The 25,238-nt window shown below is 48.5% G+C and overlaps 1 protein-coding gene across 5 annotated transcripts in view; it reads right to left on the minus strand.

Annotated features, from left to right (window-relative positions):
• TNXB (tenascin XB) overlaps positions 1 to 25,238 on the minus strand; it is a 110,975-nt gene that overhangs the window by 62,730 nt on the left and 23,007 nt on the right. For 3 of the 5 annotated variants that reach the window (XM_077330788.1, XM_077330787.1, XM_077330791.1), the window contains exons 3-11: positions 20,694 to 21,152; positions 18,384 to 19,058; positions 13,498 to 13,610; positions 11,804 to 11,957; positions 9,968 to 10,249; positions 7,412 to 8,107; positions 3,048 to 3,374; positions 1,886 to 2,176; positions 263 to 562 (exon numbers count right to left, since the gene is read on the minus strand). In XM_077330788.1, the coding sequence (XP_077186903.1) occupies positions 263 to 562; positions 1,886 to 2,176; positions 3,048 to 3,374; positions 7,412 to 8,107; positions 9,968 to 10,249; positions 11,804 to 11,957; positions 13,498 to 13,610; positions 18,384 to 19,058; positions 20,694 to 21,141 (3,286 nt within the window). In that variant the 5' untranslated portion in view covers positions 21,142 to 21,152. The remainder of the gene's footprint in view (positions 1 to 262; positions 563 to 1,885; positions 2,177 to 3,047; positions 3,375 to 7,411; positions 8,108 to 9,967; positions 10,250 to 11,803; positions 11,958 to 13,497; positions 13,611 to 18,383; positions 19,059 to 20,693; positions 21,153 to 25,238) is intronic. The other 2 variants (XM_077330789.1, XM_077330792.1) reach the window with 2 other exon arrangements.

Consider the following 25,238-nt stretch of genomic DNA (forward strand, 5'->3'; position numbering starts at 1 on the left):
TGCTTCACCTGCTGATTTCCTGCCTGTCACAAAATTGCTAGGTGATTAGAACAGGAAAAAAAATATCTCTGCAGAAAATTCCGGAACCGTTTCCTCCAGAGTCCCCTGGCCCGTTGCAAGCGGAAGGAAGTAGAAATTCAGGAGGTGAAGATTGCCTTCCCAAAATCCCACGTGCTATCCCTTTAATAAGTAAAGACATTACAGACAGGAGAGAAAACAGCTTCCTGTGGAGAAACCGAGTCACGTTAGCTTTTCCGCTGACCTGTAGTGACATCTTTCGTGACGGGGCCCAGACGTTTGCGATTGGTGATGCCATAGAGGTTGAACCTGTATCTGCGGGAAGGAGCCAGGCCCGGGACGGTGACTGTGTGGAAGCCCCCGTTGACTGGCAAAGCTTGGACTCTGCCCTCAGCGTCCTTGAACTGGACCACAAAGGAATCAAAGCTCCCCGAAGGAACGCTCCAAGACAAACGGACAGAATCCTTGGTGATGTCTGAGGCAATAAGTTCTCCCAGGCTGGGTGACGCCGTCAATTCCGTCTTTGGTTCTGACACCACAGGGGCTAGGACAGAAGGGGGGAATGGTAATGCTGGAACTAGAAATGAGCTGAAAACTGTTTGTTTATTTACTTAAAGCTCTATGCGGCTTAGAAATGGGGTGTCCGGATGAGGATCTTCTCCGATCTGTTCCTACCCAGCAATCAAGATCACAAGGAAAGGCCCTTGTGACTGTCCTGCCTGTCAGGGAAGTCCGTTTGGTGAGCACACGAGAAAGGGCCTTTTTGGTGGCAGCCCCATTATTATAGAACAAGCTCCACAGGGAGATGTTCTGGGGCCCCTCGCTTCCAACTTTTAGGAGGTAGCCGAAGACGGTTTTATTTAGGACCGCATTTGAGCAACGCAGCCCTAAATTATGATTTTTACACAATTTGGTTTTATGAAGAAGGGTTGGTTCTTATATGCCGCTTTACTCTACCCGAAGGCGTCTCAAAGCGGCTTACAGTCGCCTTCCCTTTCCTCTCCCCACAACAGACACCCTGTGAGGGAGGTGAGGCTGAGAGAGCCCTAATATTACTGAAGAAGAAGAAGAGTTGGTTCTTGTACGCCGCTTTTCTCAATCCGAAGGAGTCTCAAAGCAGCTTACAGTTGCCTTCCCCTTCCTTTCCCCACAACAGACCCCCTGTGAGGGAGATGGGGCTGAGGGATCCCTGACAGAACTGCTCTGTGAAAACAGCACTATCAGGGCTGTGAGGAGCCCAAGGAATGAGGAAAACAGCAGCAGTGGGCAAGAGTTATCCCTGTTCCCCAGGACTGTTAGCTCACGGAATTATTAAGGGAATACGGATAAAATGCCTGCCAAAATCACTTGAGTCTAGCACAGGGGCCCCCAACCATTTTGAGCCAGTGGGCGTATTTGGAATTCTGACACAGGGCAGTGGGCAGAACAACAAAATGGCTGCCACCGGAGACTGGAGCCCACCACAAAATGTTAGAAAGTGAAGTTATGTATAGTTTTAAGGCAGAAGCTCTTTTCAACAGGATGACTTTTAACCCTCTCAGCCAACCAGAGACTGTGCTGAGCACAAGGTCCATCTGACTGTGCCCAATACTTGGCAGGTGCCAGGAAGGGGATTGGCAGAGAACTCATGGCCACCACGTTGGGGAACCCTGCCCTAGACTTTTCCTTTTGGTCCTTGTGACTTTTGTTTAGGCCTGTTTTGTGAACAGAAAGAAAGCTGCTGTTCAAGAGAGGATTCGCACCCAGCCTCCCCTCCCGTCACAGCTTTCAATTACACCTGGGAAGAGGGGGCCCAGTCACAGGCCCTTCATGGCATGTCTAGTTTGGCCCTCAGGCATTCGCCAACAGTCTGAGATCCAGCGCTCACCTGTGACTGTTTCTGTGGAGACAGGACCAAGTCTCTTGCGGCCTACGAGTCCATAGAGATTAAACTTATATTTTCGGGAGGGGACCAAGTCGGTGACAAGGGCCTCCCGGGAGCTCGCGTCCACAGGCAGAGCCTTTGGTTTGCCCTCAGCATCTTTATATTGGATCAAAAAGGAGTCGAAGGTCCCGGTGGGAGTGTCCCACGAGAGGCGCGCAGAGCTGCCTGTGACTTCTGAAACAGAGAGTGTCCCTAGGCTGGGCTTTGCGCTGTCCGGCGTCACTGCTGCGGGGGCTAAAACAAAAGACAGAGAGTGGTGGCTGCCAAGGAGAGAAGTAAATTGATAAAGAAAACATAGAAATTAGTTCTGAGAGGGTTTTTTTGTTTGTTTTCCACCGAGCGGGCCATATGGTGGGGCTAACCCCAATGTATTTTAAGGGATCAAAACCTTTCCAGCTACAAAAGTTACGGCATATACACTGTCAGTACCTTCTGCGTTGCTGGCTTAAAATGGTGTTGTTTTCTGACCTGAAGGGACTGTTTGTATTTCATACACATCTTGGAATAATAGAGTTGGAAGGGACCTCCTGGGTCATCTAGCCCAACCCCCTGCACTAGGCAGGACACTCACAACCCTCTGGCTCATCCACTGTCACCTGCCACCCCCTTGAGCCTTCACAGAATCAGCCTCTCCGTCAGATGGTTCTCCAGCCTCTGTTTAAAAATCTCCAAAGATGGAGAACCCACCACCTCCCGAGGAAGCCTGTTCCACCGAGGAACCATTCTAACTGTCAGGAACTTCTTCCGGATGTTTAGATGGAATTTCTTTTGCATTAATTTCATCCCATTGGTTCTGGTCCGTCCCTCCGGGGCAAGAGAGCACAATCTGATGCTCCTCTCCTCCCTGCTAGCGTTTTGCCTGACCCCCATGCAGCCACATTGGGCCTGTTTTTCCCCCCCAGACTGGGGCTTAAGGCAGTCGTGGTGGCGTGATTTTGATCAAGGAAACTTTACTGGGAAGGAGAGAGTTCTGTATCTCCTTCCCCCATTGCTTGAGCCCCAGTCTGTACCGAGGTCCGGCTTCAGTTGCTCTTTGCCTGCTCATTAAGTGTCTCGGGATGGATCTGAGGACAGAACCCCAATGTCACAGAGCCTATTGAGGTACCTGTAGAAACCTTTGTTGTTATTGGAGCACTGTGGACCCCATCAGGTGTCTCCCCGTGTAACTCCAGGTCATATTCAGTGCCGGGGTTCAAACCCATCACGTTGACACTCCGTTCACTCCCAGGTACTCTGATTTCTCCTGGGGCTGCACTGGATTTAGGGTCCCTATACTGGAGGGAAAACGTGCGGAAGGTACTGGGTGGGGCAGACCAAATCACTCGGAGACTGTTTGGAGAGATGTCCGTCACATTTAGGCTGCCCAGGGGCCCCTCAAGAGTTGTGATGGGACGCAGGGTGCTTTGGATCTTGGTTGCCGATGGACCTGGAGCTGAAGGAAGACAGATGTGGAATGAGGGTTCAAGATCACTGTTTCTGGGAGCGGGCCCCTATTCCCTCCCAGCTGTAAGCCAGTCAGCATTCCTCTCAGTCCCATGGACTTTACAATAAGAAAGCAAAAGGCCTCTTGACTGCAGTTTTGGGGCCTACACAGAGCTGCCCTTGAGGTCTATCTGAATTTTTCAGAGAGCAATATTGGCTGCCAAACTTGGTACCCAGTGTTCCTTTCACTGTGCAATGAAATTTAGCAGAAATTCGTGATCGGAGGGAAAAAAATCTGACAACTTCCATTTTCAGAACGTGTTAAGTTTACTTTAGAATATCAGATTCTTCCCCCTTAAACTCTGCTTAAATTTTCAGGACTGATCAGTGAGTTACTTATTTGCTTACTGATTTAATTCAACTGGGTTGTGCACAATACTTTCTGCAAAATATGCTCAGGATTATCATAAAATATCTCCTTGGCTTTCTGGGCTCATAGATCACCTTAGATTGATTTGTGTTGCAAACTCTGTAAGGCATACGAAAAACACCCTCTAATAAAGTTCTTCTAAGGCTGGAACAAAGCAAGTAACGCTGCATTTCAAAGTGCAAAAGACAATCGCTTAAAACTTTGTGTTTTCTAAAAGCTTTCCTTAAATCCGATCTGATTGCACCCATGATTGAGAATGAAATATAAATTAAAGGCTGCATTTAACATTTGTGCACAAACATTTTCATGGTCAACGTAAGGTTTTACAGGGAGCACAAATCTCACCCACCCCCTTAAAAGAAACTTCCCCTAGCTTGTTTTCTATGCTGCCTGTGCATGCCCTCATTGGCCATGGCTTCAGTGTAACTTCTTTTCCCTTAAGTTAGGATTTCCTTTCTTGGGAGTTGTGACATCATCACACGGCCAATCAGATTTGACTATGTGATCATGATATCACCAAGGGTAAATATAGTCAATTCAGAGCAAGGGCAACTCTTCCTCGATTGATTGTCCTGGTGTGCAGACATTCATGCCCTATCCAGCCTGTCCTTAAAAGAGGCTGTTTTTCAAAGAGAGAGAAGTTATTGTGAAAGGTAAAACCACCTTTCCACGTGTCAGCTCTGTCTTCACAGAAGCACTTTTCTTTCTTTGCAAGAAAGAGTTAGAATTAATTGCTAAAGAATTCACTCTTCATACTTTAAAGCAGGGGTAGTCAAACTGCGGTCCTCCAGATGTCCATGGACTACAATTCCCAGGAGCGAATGCTGGCAGGGGCTCCTGGGAATTGTAGTCCATGGACATCTGGAGGACCGCAGTTTGACTACCCCTGCTTTAAAGGAACATTCCTTTAAAAAAAAAAACAGGCAGTAAGAGGCGACTTAGGAAACGGAGTTCAAATCAGGGACAACTGAGAGGTATGCTACACTCAAACCCATATTGAAGCTGAGCTCTCTGAAGGTCAAAAGATCATGCATTGGTTGGTTAGCCCCTCCAGCAAAGAAATTGCTTCCTTGAGGAAAGCCCCGCTCCAATACACCTCAGTAGGGTTGCCAACCTCCAGATCGTGGCTGGAGTTCTACTGAGATTACAACTAACCTCCATGCAACAGAAATCAGTTGATCTTGAGAAAATGGCTGACTCAGTAGGTGGACCTCACAGCATTATACACCGCTGAGGTCTCCAATCCCCAAAATCTTGACTTTTTCAATCTCCACCCCCAAAATCTCCAGGTATTTCCCAACCCAGAGCTGGCAACCCTAGTCTCAGCTCAATCCAAGGCGTGTATTTAAAGACTGAATTAAAGAATGTAGCAGGAGGTGGGTGAGCCGGCTTGAGGGGCGCGTGGTGGAAGCCAACACTGCTGAAAACAGAAACAGTGAACAAAACGAAACCACTCAGAAGCAGCACGAAGGCAACAAATAGAAGGGCCCCTCTTGACCTAGGGGGGCAAATGAAGCAGGTAAACACAGAGCCATCCTGGGCACGCACGACCAAGGACACAACATGACAGTGGCTAAATGTTTGGAGGCAATGGGTCAGATCACACACAACAATTAGCAGCAATTCGCAGAAACTCGAAATCTAGCGAAATTTCCAAATTCAAATGTTGAAACTTTGAAAGTTCACTTTGGAGGGATCCCTCCCCAAATCCCTACCTTCTATACTCTTGTTCTGCCCTAGATACACCCTACTTTATCACATGCCAGCAACCCCAGTGGACAAGCACATAGAAAAAAACTGTAAACAAGGGGAGCAAAACTTTCAGTCTGCAACAGGTATTCGAAACATGTTTTCTCATGGCAGAAGCGACTTCTGACTGCTAAAGAGGGGGGTGTTTTTCATTATTTCCCCCCCAGTAAAGACCTAGGCTATATCCCTCCCACTTTCCCCAGGGATCCACTGAGCTTCCATTTCCACAAAATGGACTAAATAGCACCTTCCCCAGACTGTGTCTATTCAGGGGAACAGGCAGGTGGGTGGGCTACAACTCCTTTGAGAAAGTCCCAACTGGAGCAGGAACGGTACCCATGATAGATGGAGGAGACTGTACAAATCACATCTCTCTGTGACAAAATTCAAAGGCTGAGTCGGAGGTCTGCAGAATCTCAAGCTCTGCAAACACCATTTCCGAGAAATGGACTCTGAGCCCTGGGAGTACAGTTTCAAGAGTGACTGGAGGCCACAGTGGGAGGGTTTAGGAGGGAAATTAGGTCCCCTGCATCTAATGCAGTTCGACTGATGTTAGATGGGTTCCACCCTTGGGACTTCAGTGCACAAAGCTAATAAATAAGGTAACAAAAATGATCATGTCCAAAAGCAGTTCTGGCAATAGCATGATCAGACAGCTATTGTAACTGTCCACTAAGCAGTGCTTAACTTTTCTACAATCACTTTTTGCATGGAAATAGCACATTTCACAGCCTTTAGGCCCCCACAATGTTTTTGGTCTGTACGCATGTGTGGACGTCACTGCCGACTGAGAATAACACATCATGAATCTCACACAAGGCTTCTGCCACAATAAATCTTACACAAGACACTGGCTGGTAGGGATTTTGAGTGACTTCCCCTCCCCCGTTGAGACAGGCCAACTTGGCTACCCTTCCAGAATTTCCAACAACACAGAAACAGACGGAACATGAATACGTTTGCGGCAGGAAGCGTTGTGTAGCAAAAAAAGACAAATTTTGGAACTGCGAGTGACGGCACCGTTTGGCTAGAGGAAAGAAGAGAGACGATTAGCGGGAATATGCTATGCCAATCATGGAACGGACGATACAGGTAACAAGAACAACCAAGATTCTGGCTAGGAAACAAGAGAGACAATTAGCAGGAAGACGCTGTAACAATCACGGAATGGACGATACAGGTAACAAGAACAATGAGGATTCCAGCTAGGAAATAAGAGAGACGATTAGTGGGAAGACGCTGTAACAATCTCGGAATGGACGATACAGGTAACAAGAACAACGAGGATTCTGGCTAGGAAACAAGAGAGACAATTAGCAGGAAGACGCTGTAACAATCACGGAATGGACGATACAGGTAACAAGAACTACGAGGATTCCAGCTAGGAAATAAGAGAGACGATTAGTGGGAAGACGCTGTAACAATCTCGGAATGGACGATACAGGTAACAAGAACAACGAGGATTCTGGCTAGGAAACAAGAGAGACAATTAGCAGGAAGACGCTGTAACAATCTCGGAATGGACGATACAGGTAACAAGAACAATGAGGATTCTGGCTAGGAAACAAGAGAGACAATTAGCAGGAAGACGCTATAACAATCACGGATGATACCAGTAACAAGAACAACGAAGATTCTGGCTACAGTGTAAAAAAAAAAGAGAGAGACAAAAGTAGTTAGCAAGCTGTGGTCTAAAAACTCCCTGGTGAACACGACAGCCATGTATGATTTAAGCTCCCCAGCCACATGTAGGCACAACATGAGCTTGTTGAGGCATGGTGACTGCAAGGCATGTGATGGGATAGCTGCAGGCGAAAAGAAGAGAGCCGGGAACCATGGGAAACGGGCCATCCTACCAACCCTGGTACCTGTGCTGGTTACAAAGGAGTACGACTTAGAAGAACGTCCTTTCACCACCCCGTGAATCTCCACATAGTAGGTTGTGCCGGGGGCCAATCCCGTGATGATCGCGGTCGGCGTGCCCCCGGGCACCACTAACTCCTCACGCTCTCGACTCCCGGTCCGGTGGTAGTGGATGACCACTTCGTCAGAGAGCTTCGTCACCCCGTCCAAGGACACTTCGAGGCTGTCTGGGGAGCTGACTACCACCGCTGGCTTGGTGTGCTCCGTGCGGGTATACCCGTTCGAGAAGACACTTTGACCCTGGAGGCCATTGGACGGAGTGGGAGAGTCGGTCCCTTCGCCAAGGCGCTCGTAGATCATCTCTTGGAATACCACTGGCTTTCGGCGGATTATGTAGATGTAGATGGCCCTGGCTACGCTCTTGACCGTCTGATTGCCCCGGAGGGGGTAGTTAGTGGCACGGACGTAGCTCTCCAGGCGTTCCAGAAGAGTCCCGTTGAACGAGGAGAGCGTGGCTGAGATGTTTTGCACCATCATGGTCAGGGAGAACTCATTGGACAACGAGGTGGTGCTGGGCAAGGGGCGGCTCGGGGGGGGCTGGTGGCCTGGCTTCCCGGCCTCGGGACCAGAGGAGACAGTGCCGGACTTCGGCGGGGAAGGCGGGGATGGCGTTGCATACAGGTGGATCGCTCTGCTTGGCGCTGGTGGGATTAAAAATGGAGGTGGTTACGGCAAGGAACTGAGCGGAAAGGAAGCAAGGATGGCGATTGAGGTGGCGTGCCTGGGAAGCGGCAACTTCTGGAAATATGAAGTCCTGCGTGATGCGACTCCCCAGTTCCCCCAACCTCTGCAAACCCGTTTGTGCTGGAGTTGACACCCCACTGAAGGGACGACCCTCCGCATCCCGTTCTTTGGTGACTCCTGAAAGCATTCACGTCAACTGCAATAAAAGAAACCGAGTTAATCGGTGCTTCCCACCCCATTCCTTCATGTAATCGTCCATCCGCCTTCTGTATCTGGTCTTCAGACACCTGCAACATGATCAGAGAAGGGATAAATGAAAATGAAAAGGGAAAAGTCTGCCATCTTAAGGCTCCGAGCCAATGTTGCTGGGGGAAAAAAAAGAATGAGATAATCTGTGGGAGGAAATGGCTGGGGGGATATACTAAGAAGGACTCCAGGACATAAGGATCTGGGCACTCTCAACCTCTTCTTTCAGAAATCTTTCCATGCTTAATTCACTCCCACACAGCTCACTAGCACACGGTTTCAACTTCCTGACAAAAGCCCCGTCTTGTCTAGTAACAAAAAAATAATAATAACAACGATGATGTAAACTTTGAAACCAAATGGTCATGGCATCCCTCCCAAAGGATTCTGGGAGCTGTAGTTTTATGAGGAGGTTACAAATGCCTTTAATTCCTTACAGTCTCAAATAACAATTTTGCTACGGGAAGGTCGGTTTGAGAATTATTTTATTTGTGGCAGGGAAAGTATTCTTTTGATTAGGCTTCTTTCTCTTCTTTTACAACCTGAATGTGAACCGGATCTACTTTAATAAATGTCAGTTTGTCTTTTTTGCCATAGACTTCTTGGGAGATTGATTTATTGCACTCAGGATCATGCGTCTCAGACTGGGCGAACTGTGCTACATCAACCAAACATACCAATAGTTTGTGTCACTGCTTGTTTATATGTTAACTTCGTATGTCTCCATGGTGGTGGATGAATTCATTTCTTAATTCATTTCCTTCTACCCTGCCTCTAATATCCAAGTAAGGGGGAGCTTTTAACACATTAATGAAATCACTAGAAACTAGGAAGGAGGTAGGCAACGAGCTCCCTTTGAGGACGACCAAAGTTAACACGATCCTTATTTATATACTACAACACTTCCGCTCCAATAAAATTGTGAGAAACTTCGAAGACCTTGAGACTGGGTTTCATTCTACCAACATTTGAAAATTTGGTAGTTAAAATATGGAACCCGGAAAGCAGACAGTTCTCTGGCTACTAAGTATTTTGGAGCCGGAAAAACTCTTCCGCCAGGCGTATGGTTGAGACCAGGGTGGAGTCCTGGTATTCCACCTACGGACCCCCCCCCCAAGGTACAATCAGATACGGCACCTCACTCCCAATGGGAGAAAACTTGGCCTCCGGCTGAAGGGGAAGGGAAGGGATCGGGAGAATTAGAAGGGCTTAATATGTGATCGCCTGCCACCTACTTGTTGTAAGGGAAGATTTTATGGGTTTTATTGTACTTTAATGTTTTTACTGTTGTGAACTGCTGCAACTCCATTGGAAAACCAGTGGTATATAAATAAATAAATAAATAAATAAATAAATAAATAAATAAATAAATAAATAAATAAATAAATAAATAAATAAATAAATAAATAAATAAATAAATAAAATTAAAGCCTGCCTGATACACCGTGTTGTTCACAACTGGGAATTGGCTGTGCCTGTCTTGGGAATCAGGATCCTCTCCTTTGTCATTTGCTGGATTTGACAAAGATCATTACATCAATTTCCAATCGCCACCCCCCTCTATGCCCTACCGGTAGTGCTGCCGGTGACGCTGGTGGGCCGGCTGCTCTCGCCGGCTTGGCGGGCGATCAGAGTGATGCGATATCGGGTGCGGCTCTCCAGGTTCTCCAAGGTGACGCTCTCAGGCTCCGCTGGCAGCTCTAGGCGTCTGGGAGGCTGGGAGGGCCGGCCAGCAGCCACGGGCACGTAGCTTAAGATATAGCCCTCAGGGCATGTTGTGGGAGGATCCCAATGCAAGGTCAAAGTGTCTTCAGTGGCCCCGGATGGACGCAGACCTCGAGGAGGTGCCACCCCTGGAAGAAAGGGAGAGACTTTTAGAGAAGGAAGCATGGAAATGGCTTTTTCTCCCTCACTCCCTCTCTCCCTCCCTTTATTTTCCCCCTTCCTTCCTTCCTTCCTTCCTTCCTTCCTCCCTCCCTCCCTCCCTCCCTTCCCTTCCCTTTCCTTCCTTCCTTCCTCCCCTTTCCTTCCTTCCTTCTTTCCTTCCTTCCTTCCTCCCTCCCTCCCTTCCTCCCTTCCTCCCCTTTCCTTCCTTCCTTCCTTCCTTCCTTCCTTCCTTCCTTCCTTCCTCTTCCTCTTCCTCTTCCTCTTCCTCTTCCTCTTCCTCTTCCTTTGTGCAGCCAGGTCTGTGAAGGGTGAGGCAGTGCTTTTTCCCAAGGCCAAGGTCAGTACCGTCTACATTGATTGGCAGCAGCTCTCCAGGGTGTTATGCAGAGGGGTTTCCCATCATCTCCTGCCTGGTCCTTTCAGTTAGAGGTTGAACCTGGGACTTTCTGCACACCAAGCAGATGTTCTGCCCATGAGCCGCAGACCTGCCCGAGTGGAGAGCCAAGGGAACGGTTCTAGTGGCCCTTGAGAGCTCGGCCGTAAGATCTTATCGGGAGCATTGGGAGGTCAGGATTTTGGTTCAAGTGAAAACTGTGACACTCCAAGCAGCCCCTGCTGCACCTTCCCTGCCACACAGAAAAGACAGCCCAGTTTTACATCATTGGGACCCTGGTATTGGAACTGGTTAGGATTACCTAAGTTGGATTGGAGAGTATATTGTTGGGTTCCACCGCCATCTTTATAACTATATTTGTTGATAACTGGGAGAATGTTTTCTTAATATTTCAATGGGATTTTATGGGTTTTATGGTTTTTATTCTGTAAGCCGCCTCGAGGCGACATTTGTCAGAAAAAGGCGGGATACAAATTTTAATGAATTAAATAAATTAAATAAAAAAAATAAATTTTGGAAAATTTTAAACAGAGGCTGGATAACCATCTGATGGAGAGGCTGATTCTATGAAGGGGGTGGCAGGTGACAGTGGATGAGCGATAGGGTTGTGAGTGTCCTGCATAGTGCAGGCGGTTGGATTAGATCAGGGGTAGTCAACCTGTGGTCCTCCAGATGTTCATGGACTACAATTCCCATGAGCCCCTGCCAGCGTTTGCTGGCAGGGGCTCATGGGAATTGTAGTCCATGAGCATCTGGAGGACCACAGGTTGACTATCCCTGGATTAGATGACCCAGGAGGTCCCTTCCAACTCTATTATTCTATGAGTCTATGAATTGAATGAATGAGTGAATGAGTGAATGAATAAATGAATGAATGAATGAATGAATGAATGAATGAATGAATGAATGAATGAATGAATGAATGAATGAGTGAATGAATGACTTCACTCTGGAGTCTGACCACCCACCAAGAGGTTGTGGGGGCGAATCAAGCTATACCTCCACCCCTCAGGATCCTTTTGTATGTAGACACCTGCAAGCAGCCCTTCTGGTGATGCAAAAGAAAACGAGAAAGACAAGAGTGGAAACCACAGACTCAGACGCATGCGGCATCCTGGCTACGTACGTGTACGCACGGTCTGGTTGACGGGGGCCCCGTAGCGCTGCCCTTTCTCAGCCCGGATGGTGACGGTGTACTCCTTCCCTGGTTCCAAGCCCTTGCGTTCAAAGGTGGTCTCAGTGCTGGACAGGCGTGTAGATTCCCCAGCCTGGTGATTGTGCTGTGGGTACAGCGGAGGAAAAAGGACCGTGTTAATTCACTGAACGGACAGGAAGCACTCACCCCCCACACAAGAAGGGTCTGGCCAGATTGTGGTTCTCCATGTCTAGTAATGAAAAACATATTTCTTCTGAACATGGGGAGTCCATGACTTCAAAGCAAAATGGATGTTCAGAGGACGGTAGAAAAAGATAGTTAGGGGAGTCTCAACAATGAGGAGTGGTAGAAGCAAGTGGTTGTTTTTGTTGGTTGAGTTTAAATATGCAAAGGAGCATACCGCCAGCATCTTAAAGAATAAATAGCTTTATCGAAAAGAGAAACACCTGTGTAAAGAAAGCGAATAGAAGAGAGAGAGACAGTACAGTAAGAGATAGAAAGAGAGAGACAGTACAGTAAGAGATAGTATAGAGATAGTAAAGAAAGAGAAGAGAGAGAGATAGTACTAACAGTCTAGCTGAATAACTGCTGTTCTTTCTTTCTGGAGGCAATCACGATGAAGTGTACTCAAAGACTCCAATTGAGCCAAATCCGGGCACAGGAAGAGACACGGAATTCATGTAGGCACATCAGGGATGTTGGGTAGTGACACTCCGGCATTTGGGCAAAAACTCTATGGCAGAATTAGCTTCTACCCATAGAGTTTTACCCCCAAACCAAAGCATCATCCCCCAACATCCTCAACGGTCATACATGTGGGCAGATCACATTCATTTCCAGTATTCTTACATTTGGGGGGGGGGGGAGTTAATTGGGAGGGAGGTGCAGCCTGAAAGCAGGGAATCTCTGCCTGGACCAAGGAGTCTGTCAACCCTACTCTCATGAGGAGTTGGAAAGAGGGTTACTATCTGCTAGGTGAGGCCTGGAGATCTCCTGGAATTTTATGTGATTCCCAGGCTACATAAATCAATACCAAGAAAGTGGCCACTTTGACGGAGGGACTTTGTGGCATTATGCCTCATTGAGGTCCCTCAAAGCCTGCCCTCCCCAGGCTCCACCCCAAAACCTCCAGGCATTTCCCAGCCCCTTGAATGGAGAACAGAACAACAATTATCTCTGGCATCATTCAACCCTTCCGCATGTTGTGATAGATGGGAAGAAGGGGAGACATAATAGAGGAGAATTAGAGAGTGATGCAGTTTTCCACTGAAGAGTATGTTGCCTAATCCCACACCTGGGCCCATTCTGCACACGTTGGATAATGCACTTTCAATGCACTTTAGAAGTAGATTATCCTGTTCTGCACTGGAAAATCCAGCTGCAAAAGCACACTGAAAGTGCATTATCCTGTGGGTGCAGAATGGGCCAACTGATGTCAGCCTTGAGAAAACTGAACATTGAACTGCAGAATTCGGTCCTCTCACAGATTTAAGCAACTGTTCTCCTATACCTGGTTTCTTATTGCCATACAGCGATATGTTCTTTGACACTCTTTGGCACAGGCATAGTCCTAGACAACCGGATCCAAAGCACCTCCATGCTCATGCAAATGGGCGCACACTACTGCCATCAGAAGCATATTGTACCAAACAATTGACCATTACCGTGGGTGCGACGTGAATCTCATATCCATCCACAGATATTTCTGGGCGGCTCCACTCTAGGCGGAAAGAGGTTTCATCTCGACTGGACACACGGACAGCAATGGATGGGATTTCTGTGTAGGCCGGGAACAGGCAGGTCAAAGTCAGAAATGAAAACTTCCTGAAGACTCTCTGGTATCTCTTTATTCAGGAGTATTGACATAGTTCACAGGACAATGAGCCCACCCTGAGATTTAAGTTGACACAAAGTTGTCTTCTGCCAAATTGGTGTCATCCCCCCCCCCTGCCCATTTTAGTTTGGAGTAATGGCAAAGGGGGTGGAAAGGCTGAACCTCCTCAAACCACCACAAGTCCAATCTGGGGTAGAAAGAATATATGTGGTAGTCTAGGGTTGACAAATTTCAGGCCTGGAGATATTACAATTTACAGGTGCCTTCCTGGAGAAAGTGGCTGCTTAGGATTGTGGACTTTATGATATTATATCCTCTTGTGGCTCTTCTATCTCAAACCCCACCCTCCCCAATCTCCACCCCCAAATATCCAGGAATTTCCCAAATCGGAGTTGGTAAAATGGGGTTGCCCTTAACTGTAACCATTGTCCATCAAGAGGTCTTCTGTGCAAGCACACATGGGGACTGCACAATCGCAGGCCAGCCAAAGGAGAACTAACAAGCTTTACAAGGATTTTTCTATGAGTGCTCTTCCTTTCCACCATATCCAGTGTCTGCACCATATCTGCACAAAAGGTCACTTGATGGGGGCAGGGTAAAACTCTTCCTTCAATTTTACTTCGCCTCCCTGAGGACTATAATTGAATTAAAATGATAATCAATCCACAGCAAGGAAAGGAGGGAGGGATGTGTGCCTGCACAGAAGACTACTCGATGAACAATGATTACAAGAAAGGGAAAAACCATTTTCATCTTAGTGCTTTTTGTACAGTTCCATATGGGAGATTAGCAAGTAGATTAGTGGAAAGTCAATTGAAGAACCACTTTTCCAACTGATCCCTCCTTATGAGTGTCCTCAACCACAAAGTAATGTTGAATAAGGGACTCAGCACCAAGGTGACACAGAGAGAGGACTATTCAGAGTCAATAATCAGCTCTGTGGCTTGACCTTTATTCAGAGAAGTGACCCATGCTTTTTTCCACTTTGCACCTGTTTTTCCACCTGGGATTCCTAGGCGCAAAGCCATAGGGCAGATTTTAATCTGGTTGCTTTACCCTCTCTCAGTTTAGGGGTGAGGTGATGGCAAGCAGAACATGAAGCTGTACTGTGTCCCTCGCCTAAACAAAGTTGGCAAGATTTGTGGTCATCGTTCTGGGCCATTTTGGCCCCCAACATTCTCATTTCTTGAATGATACCATAAGACTGGTAATGCCCACAACAACAAGAAGAAATGGCTGAGAATGACAAGGATCAGAAAGACAAGTAGCAGAAGGAGAACTGAAGGAAGAGCTATCACCCCACCCTCATCGCATGACCCTTGGACACGAAAGGGATATACTGATGACGGTGGTGGGGAGAAACACTCATGGGCTCTAGAAAGATCTTTGTAGAGCTTGTTTGCTCTTCCGCAACTACTCAGTCCCGATGTGGGAGAGGACAGAGGCCACGATGATGAACTCTAGGAATCACAGAGAACACGCAAGTCACGTATTACTATGTTATTGTTCACAGGGTGGGTCCATGGAAATCACATTTTTATTTCACACTCCCACCTCCAGGGAGATGACGGGAGCAAACACAGTCGTCCCTCTATTTTTTTTCTCACAACATATAATGCCACATTGCCCCATCTGGACCAGGCTGATGGTCCACCTAGTTCAGCAGCCAGTTTCTAGCAGATGCTGCAGGGAAACCTACAGGCCGACCAAAGCCCTTCTCTGCTGACCCTTCCCCCACAATCTGACAATTTGCCCCTGAACGTGGAGACCCCAACTGATATAAACAATACTTATAAATTCCGTAAATATGTCCACCGCCCTCTTTAACCTAAGACAGTGTCCATATAAACAACTTGGAATAACAGAGTTGGAAGGGACCTCCTGGGTCATCTAGTCCAGCCCCCTGCACTATGCAGAACACTCACAACCCTATCACTCATCCACTGTAACCTGCCACCCCTTGAACCTTCACAGAATCAGCTTCTCTGTCAGATGGCTCTCCAGCCTCTGTTTAAAAATCTCTAAAGATGAAGAACCCACCACCTCCCAAGGAAGCCTGTTCCACTGAGAAACCGCTCTAACTGTCAGGAACTTCTTCCGGATGTTTAGACGGAATTTCTTTTGAATTAATTTCATCCCATTGGATCTGGTCCGTCCCTCTGTGGCAAAAGAGAACAACTCTACTCCAGACTTTTAAATACTTGAAGATGGCTATCGGATCCCCTTTCAGTCGTCTCCTCTCCAGGCTAAACAGGCCAAGCTCCCCCATCCTTTCCTCATGCATCTTGGTCACTTGTGGAAGTGGGTAACTAAGTTAGTCTGAAGTAGCCAAACAAAATGTGAGTCCAGCTGGGAAAGCGTCTGCCACTAGCCTTAACATTTTTATTCCCCGTATGTCTTTGTGAACCGGGAACTGAACCCAAAAGGTTGATGATTTGTCATCCTGGCAAGACATCTGATGGTGCTAAACATCTCCATTACACTGCATATTCATTGGATATCTTCATGATGCCCTTTACTAATTTACTGCTAATTTAGTCTCTCCTTATGTATGTATTCTGATGATTTCTACTTCGTTGTGTCTGAAAAAAGTATGCATGCCCATGAAAGCTCATGCCTTGAATACAACTTTGTTGGTCTTAAAGGCGCCATTGGACTCAAACCACAACACATCATAGCCTCCCATCATTACTTCCCCACCATCCTCTTGGAAACTCCCTGAAAGTTCAGCCCTTCACAGGGCACAGGGAGGGGAAAGGCCCGACCGACAGCATGGCTTTCCCTCTCCCCCTTTTCTTGAACTGAACAAAAGCCAGCAGATCCCAGAAGGAAATCCTTGTTGCTTTTATTGCCGAAAGAAATGCTAGAAATCCACCAGGGTGTGATCATTCTCACTCCCTTCTCCTTCCATTTCCATATCAAAATGAGATTTCCGTTGATTTCAGGTCTCCACATCTCATAAGGATCTGTGCTGAATGTTTATTGGTTTTGGGTGGGTGGAGGGGTCTTCTTTTCCAAAGCAAGGAGGGAATTTAGGCTCAGGCTGAGAAGTCACAAAGCCAGCAGAATATAATTTAGGGAGACTTATGGCTTCAAGTCCATGATCTCCTACATAAGAGTGAACTGAAATTCCAATCTGAAGCTGTCACTTGTACAGAAGTTCTCTGCAGAGGTGGCCAAACTGTGGCTCTCTAGATGAAGGTGACCGCATTGTCCCACTTTTGGAGGGACATCTGGGGGCAACTGGCAAATTGTACTTATGTTGCAAGTAAAAAATATATATTACAATGCTATTTTTGCGTTCTATGCATTCTATGAAAATTTTTGTTGCCCATTTCGACCAAATTTTTAATCAAGAACCCCCCCGGTCAATGGTGTCCTGCTTTACCAATGTTAAAATCTGGTCACCTTACTCTAGATGCCCATGAATGACAATTCCCATGAGCCCCTGCCAGGAAGTGCTGAAGCGGTTAACTCCTGGAACCCAAGAAAACTGTTTCTAGTCTTCTTTTTACACGTTTTTTCACTCTTGCCACAGAGCTCCTAAGGCCCATGGTGAAAACTCAGATAAAAATATTTTAAGAGTCTTTTTTGACGCACAACTGAAAGGCAAACAGATTCCCCTGATAAAGCCTCTTGGCAAAAAACGAAGGGAATTTTTGGAGACTTAAATTGAGTCATAAAATATTTTTATCCGATTTTGAAACAACGGCCTTGGCCTTGTTTTTTAATATCCCGTGATTGGCATGGCTCTTTATTTTCTTCTTACTATGGCACAACAAAATTTACCTCACAGCAGCAACCCCTAGGTTTGCCAACCATCAGGAAGTAGCCGATTTCTTGGGGTTATAACTGATTTCCAGGTGAGGGAGATCAGTTCACCTGCAGAAAATGCCCTCAGGCAGGCTTTTAGTGAACCCATATCACATAGAGGGTAATAGAGAACTGTGATTCAGAACCGAAGCTAAACAATTAGGGCAGGGGGTCCCCATCCTGTTTGAAGCAGCAGGCTCCTTGGGAATTCTGACACAGAGTGGTGGGTGCAACCACAAAATGGCCACCGCAGGAGATGGAGCCAACCAGACGGAACAGGCTTCCTTGGGAGGTGGCGGGTTCTCCTTCTTTGGAAGTTTTTAAGCAGAGGCTAGATAGCCATCCGACAGAGAGGCTGATTCTGTGAACTTAGGCAGATTGTAAGTGGGTGGGCAGGAAGGGATGTGTCTGAGCTTAACTCGTATGGTCCTTTCTTGCATGCCCAGGGAAATGCCGATCGCCACTTTGGGGTCAGGAGGCAAATTTCCTCCAAACTGGCCAGGAATTCTGGTTTTGGAGGGGGCATTGGGTGTCGCTGTGGTGGGCAGTTAGTTCTGAATTTCTGGCACTCTGCAGGGGATTGGACTAGATGACCCTGGAGGTCCTTTCGAACTCTACGATTCTAACCACAAAATGGCCGCCACAGGAGGTGGAGGCCAACCACAAAATGGCCGCCACAAGCAGTGGAGCCGACCACACAATATCAAGGAGTAAGGTCATGTATGAACTCTAACAGCAATTCTTCCAACATTTCAGGAAGAAGCCCTGTTTAGCTGGATCCTTCTTAATTTGCACAGCCAATCACAAGCCCTACTGGGCAACGGCGCCTTGTGGCCTGGCCCAACTTCTAAAAGCAGTTGGGCACAACCATTTCAGAAGATTTAGTAAAATGTTTCTGCTTACCTATGGAGCAGTCGTCTCCTGAATAACCATCATGGCACCGGCAAAACCCTTGCTGGCACTCACCGTGCCCGCTGCAGTCCTCCGGGCATGCCAACTGCCCACAGTCTGAGCCGGTGTATCCTTTGTGGCAGGAACACACCCCGCCCTTCAGGCAGCGCCCTCTCTGGTTACAGTCATTGGGGCAAGATTTGGTGCCACAGGCCGGGCCCGTGAAGCCTGGTTCGCACACGCAGCGTCCGTCGCGACACTCTCCCCGGCGGTTGCAATTGCTGGGGCAGGTGCGGGTCCCGCAGTCCGACCCGGAGTAGCCAGGGTCGCACACGCACTGTCCTGACACACACTGGCCACGCCCCTGGCAGTCTTGGGGGCAGGCCGGATCAGAACAAGAAGGGCCAGTGTAGCCCGGAAAGCAGGAGCAACGTCCACCCACACAACGGCCTTGGTCGTTACAGTCGTCCGGGCAGGAAGGGGGCTCTTCGCATCGGACTCCGGAGAAGCCAGGGCGGCACTGGCAACGCCCATCCACACACTTGCCCCGTTGTGGGCCCCCGCACCCACCCGGGCAAGCGGGCTGGGCACAAGTGGGGCCGCCCCAGCCTGGTTCACATTCACAGAGGCAGCGAGAGAGGTCAAAGGAGCCATGGTGCGAGCATAAGGTGCGCGTGTCCGTCTGACCTGGGCGATGGGAAAGAAGAGATGGGAAAGAAGCGGGTCAGCGTTCTCTTCTTAACCATGGATTAGTCAGCAGTCGATCACGTATCAGATTTAAGGACAATTGGGGAAAGAGTTAGGAGATTGGGATGCAATGCCATTGAATTGCAACCATAGGCTGCAGGTAACAAGAGTTCAGCGAAAGCATTTTGTTGGCTATATGGAGTAATTATATCTGAATGTCAAACTAAATTCAGCACCACCGCCAGTCATGGGCTGTCTGTTCCCAGGATTACTGCAAATGGTTGATGCTGTGGCGCTCTGGAAGTTGGGCAAAAACTCTATGGTCGAAGCCATATTTACCATAGAGTTTTTGCCCAAATACCAGAGCGTTACGAGTTCTGGGACGCCAGGGTATCACCACATCCAGGTTACATAGGCAGTGACATAGACATGTCACTATATTTGGATAGCCTTCTGCTGATCCTGTTAAGTCCTCTCCCCACCTCCCACCCGTCGTCAGGAAGGACCTACCGACCATATCTGGGGCTGTATGTTTATGAGTTTTTATTGGCTAGAACCAGGGCAGTTATATCGGCCTCCCTCCACCTCCTTTTTCTTGGCTCCCCCTACTTTGATGTCATCTCCAGTCGGGGGGGGGGGTAGCTGGCAGAGGGCCAAGATGGGGTTTTAACTGGCATTTTATTTTTTATTTTTCTGTAATTTTATCATTGTAACTGGTTTTATTGTCGTGAATTGCCCTGAGCCCATATGGGGAGGGGTGGTATAGAAATGAAATATGATTATTATCAATGTATTATATCGGGAAAATCCATACGACATTATTATCTTTTTAAAAGTTATTTTCCATTGTTCGAATGTTTTCCTGTTTTTTGCGCTTATCACTTTGGGGGCCCTGATCAAGTGGTAAAGGTAAAGGTAAAGGTATCCCCTGTGCAAGCACAGAGTCATGTCTGACCCTTGGGGTGACGCCCTCCAGCGTTTTCATGGCAGACTCAATACGGGGTGGTTTGCCAGTGCCTTCCCCAGTCATTACCGTTTACCCCCCAGCAAGCTGGGTACTCATTTTACCGACCTCGGAAGGAAGGAAGGCTGAGTCAACCTTGAGCCGGCTGTTGGGATTGAACTCCCAGCCTCATGGGCAAAGCTTTCAGACGGCTGCCTTACCACTCTGCGCCACAAGAGGCTCTTTGATCAAGTGGAAAGGCAGCCTAAAAATGTTTTCAAGAAATCAATGTCCGCAGCGTTCCCAGAAATCCTGGGAACAGATGACCCACCCATCCATCTGCCCACCCACACATCCCCCCAATGAATGGAGGGGGTACAGGTTTTACTCTGGCACTCAGATCTGGATCTAAAGCTTTTTCTTGGTTAGCAGAAAGCAGCCAGAAGGGAAGCCAGTGGCTTTCAAGCATTGCCTGTCTTGCCAATAACACCCATGCAGAAATGGCTGACTGCAGAGTCATATAATCACCTGCCGATATAGCAACCATCAAAGTATTGTAAGTGTGGGTGACCATTCTGGTCAAAAACAATGAAATGGACTTTTCGTACTTGGCTAGAATCCTGGAAGGGAAAATTCTACGGTGCTCCACAGGGACACACGTCCTTTCTTCCCCCACGACCCTGAGATCTTACCTGTGCTGGCTTGGATGCTTGCCGGCGTTGAACAGCAGCTGCCCCCAGCGTGGCAGGTTTCCCGAAGCTCCCGCACTTCGTTCTCCAGCGATTCCAGCCGTCTCAGGAGTTGTTGGGTGTCTTCCGTGCCCGGCGGGCACCCGCAAGCAGGCGGGGGAAGGTTGATGCGGTGGGTGAAAACCACGTGCTCCTGATCCGGCCCTTCTAGGGTGTGCTCGTAGAGGCCCCCTCCGCGCGAGGAGCCAGGGGGTCCCCGGGCCTCCTGCAGGGCACGGGAGGCGTCTTCCTCCTCACCCTCTGTGCTGTCCCCCGCCAGCTTTATGGTGTAGATGTGAGAGAAAACGGTGGAGTTGGGGGGGAGGGCCGGAGGGGGCACGCAACTTCTCTGAGAGACCATGAGGCTGAGGATGAGCAACTGGAAGAGAACTGCTTTGGGTGGGCTCCCCATGGTACCTGGACCTGTAGAGCAGAAGACAAGAACACGGGTGGAAAGGTCAGTGATGCAGACAAGAGTGACACGAAATATAGACAGAAAAGGGCAATTGAGACAATCAAGGGTCTGGGACGTCTTTCTTAAGAGGGAAGGCTAGCAATTTAGAGGCTTGTTAGTGTTTCATTCATTCATTCATTCATTCATTCATTCATTCATTCATTTGGATTTTTATACTGTTCTTCCGAACTCAAATACTTTGGCCACCTCATGAGAAGGAAGGACTCCTTGGAGAAGAGCCTAATGCTGGGAGCGATCGAGGGCAAAAGAAGAAGGGGACGACAGAGAATGAGGTGGCTGGATGGAGTCACTGAAGCAGTTGGTGCAAACTTAAATGGACTCTGGGGAATGGTAGAGGACAGGAAGGCCTGGAGGATCATTGTGCATGGGGTCGCGATGGGTCGGACACAACTTCGCAACTAACAACAACCGCCCTTCCATATGGCTCTGGGCAGTTTACACGGAACGTTGTAAAAATAGTTACACAGAACATTATAAATAGCTGTCAGATAACAATTCACAACATAACATAGCATGTCAACCCAAACAGTGTTTCAGCAAAACAACAGCACTGACATAGCCCTGGGGAGGTCAGATTGTCCAGTCATGGAAGGGGCACCTGAGACCAGCAGATATTTGAGTCTGTAGGCCTCAAGAAAATGACTGGTGGAGGAGCTCCCTTTTGCAGGCCCTGCGGAATCGTGGAAGTTCAGGCAGGGCTCTGATCTCCTCAGGGAGCTCATTCCACCAGGTAAGTCTTTGTCACAAATCTCTGCTTGACTATATTGAGTGGGTGAGTGGGGACTTCGAAAGGGGTCCGGAGCACAAGGACGGCAGGCCCCATACGGAAAAGTCCACTACCTTGATATAGTCTGTTTTCAGAAATGACAGCTGTTTTTCTTTTATGGCAGGGGTGGCCAAACTGTGGCTCTCCAGATGTCCATGGACTACAATTCCCATGAGCCCCATGGGGCTCATGGGAATTGTAGTCCATGGACATCTGGAGAGCCACAGTTCGGCCACCCCTGTTTTATGGCTTTCTACCTATACATTTTATTATCCTCCCCTCCTCCCCCAAAGATTGGAGGGCAGCAAACATTTTGTCCTCGCAACAACCCTGTGAGGTTGGTCACAACAGGCCCAAAGCCACACTGTGAGCAGGCTTGAACCCAGATTGGCCAAGTGCTCCTTGTCCCGCGTGCTAACCACTAGGCCGCCTCTCCACCCATGAGCTCATATCGGAATTGCAAAGGAAGGACTCTCTCCTGCCAGACCACGCTGCGCTCAAAGCAACAGGGCCAGGATCCTTCCTTCCGTTCAGGCAGACCCAAATCCGTGCCTGTTAATACGTCCCTTCCTTCCGATTTCAGGCATCTGCATGGAGGTGTCCTTAATTCATTGTGGCTGGACGGGCACCGGATCAACGGGTTGGCTTTCAAGTCGGCTCTTGCAACACATCGCCACAGGATAAAGGATAATCGAGCACAATGCGAAGATTTCCTCTTGCCTTGATGTGGGCAGTAGGAATGTAAACAGAGGCCTGACAGGGATCCCGCAGCACTCCCTGCAGCAACGCGGCTAGGAAACAGCAACAGCAGCAGAAAAGAAAGCCGCAGGGCCCTCCGTAGCCCTGGCTGAACGTAAGAGGCTGAGGAGGAAGCTGGCACAGAAGGGAAGCCGGATTAGATAAGAGCAGGCCAAAGGAAGCACAAACGTATTCTTGGAATGTCCAGCAGAGGATAGACACTCAAACCATGGATTGGTTTCCCCCTGGGGGTTTTTGGACCTCCTTCCTGAAAAATCCCCTAGCAGGGGTGGGCAAATTGTGGCCCTCTAGCTCATGGGCATTGTAGTCCATGGACAGCTGGAGGACCACAATTTGCTCACCCCTAGGGCATTCTCCTGCGTGGAAGAGAGAGAGTCGCACTTCCTCCCTTCTGTGATGATTTTCTACAATGCAGGAAGCACTTCACATAAGGAAGCTCTCCAAAATGATGCCGCCACCCCCCACTACAATTTGGGGAGATGCCACTCAAACCACCTCATCTCCCAAGCTTGGTGTCGTGGTTAAGAGTGGCGGCCTCTAATTTGGAGAACTAGGTTTGATTTCCCCACTCTTCCTCCACAGGCAGACCGCGGGGTGACCTTGGGTCAGTCACAGTTCTCTCAGAGCTCTCTCAGCCTGCCCACCTCACAGGGTGTCTAATGTAGGGACAGGAAAGGATGGCGACAAGCCACTTTGAGTCTCCTTTGGGTACTGAAAAGCAGGGTACAAAAACCAGCTCTTCTTCTGCATGTGTGAACCAGGCCTGAGCATCACGCGGATTCATAAGGCTGTCAGTCCCCTGGGCTGCCAACTCCAGGAGACGCAAGAGGGCAGAGCCCGGATTATGATCACCTCCGTGCCTGGAAGTGATGTCACTTGATCTCAGGGACGTTCTAGGCCTCACCTGAAACTCGATTCCGCCCCCCAATTTTGCTCTCACCAAGTGGCAGAGGGAATGGCGGAGTCTATGAAGGAAGGCGCCTTAGTGTAATGAGAAACGTGGCTGCCCTGGCTCAGTGTGGCGCCTGGGCCCCTTCCGCACACATAGGATAATGCACTTTCAATGTGCTTTGGCTGCTGGATTTTCCTGTGCAGAACTTTCAATGCACATTAGAAGCAGATTTTCCTGTGCAGAGCAGGAAAATCTACTTCTAAAGTGCATTGAAAGTGCATCATCTGTTGTGTGCAGAATAGGCCCTGGTTTGCTGAAGGAGCAGAACGTCGGGTCAGTTTCCTAGACGCCAGCCCTCCTTTGACCTGCTACCAGCTTTCCTTCCAGGGCTCCTTTATAACTTGAGCAGCTCCTCAAAAAGGACTGGCAGGGAAGAAGACGCTGGCGTTTTCTCTGTGCTATGAATCTCTGGCTATTGTCTGGCCGTTGAAGGAATAGGAGTCCCAAGAAGGGGGGAAAAACCCAAAATGTAGCCTGAATTAACCTCGCAGTATCCTTGGGGGAACCAATTCCTCCACACACACACACACAGATAGAAAATTCAGGTCAGTGCACTGTTGGAATCTCAGAGATTTAAACATCTGAGACACCGGAGAAAGCCTGCATAAATGCATTATTATTATTGCAGCTGCCGGGCTGAAGTGCTCCAATTTTCCCCCCCAATAAACTTTCTGGACTTCCCTTCATTTCCTCCAGAGGCTGCTTGGTTACTTACTGGGAGTAAATAAAATGCCTGTTATTCTCGTGCTATATGAATAGAGCTCTTGGAGAACTGAGAACGATCTCTCTCACTCCGCCTCTCTCCTGCCCGTCCACGACCCACCGGGCCCACCGTGACTTCTAAAGAGGCCTCAGCAGACAGGCCTCCCGTTTTCCCAGCCCTCCGAAAGCTGCTTTGTGTTGAACAGTTGCCTTTTCTAAAACCCGCCAATTGTGATTGATAGGCCCACAGGCAAATATTCCCTCCTAATCGCTCAAAAACACACGTTCTTCCTCTCCCCCACCTTCCTCCCACGGGGGAACAGGAGTGCCGTGGCTGATTCATCAGCCCAGCATCCCTATCACGAGCCAATTCTGTCGCCTCCCCACACACCCAGCCCGAGAGGGGATTAAGTGTGGCGTTTCGATCTGGGACACAACAACCGGGAAGGCTCTGGTGCCAAGGGACTCTTCCAGGGGTTGTGGTTTCCCAGCAGGCCGGCGGAATGTACTCTGCACGTGCCCTGAGGCATCTGCTTCCGGTTCGAGGACTCGGTGGCCACATTCTCCAGAAACGTTTGCGTCACCTCGCAAACAGCAATTCTCAGAGTTTAAAAAAAAATCATCCGATGACGTCGAAAGACGAATGAAATGGTAAACAGCAAAGATAAAAATAGCAAGATTTTTTAAAATGTAATATACAACCAGCAAAATAATCTGGGGAAACGATTCCGCATAATTCAGTACAGGGAAGGGTTGTCGGAGTACTAAAACAAAGTCACGGTGTAATGCAGGGGTAGTCAAACTGCGGCCCTCCAGATGTCCATGGACTACAATTCCCAGAAGCCCCTGCCAGCA

This window comes from Paroedura picta, chromosome 3, assembly GCF_049243985.1.
Source record: "Paroedura picta isolate Pp20150507F chromosome 3, Ppicta_v3.0, whole genome shotgun sequence".
NCBI lineage: Eukaryota > Metazoa > Chordata > Lepidosauria > Squamata > Gekkonidae > Paroedura > Paroedura picta.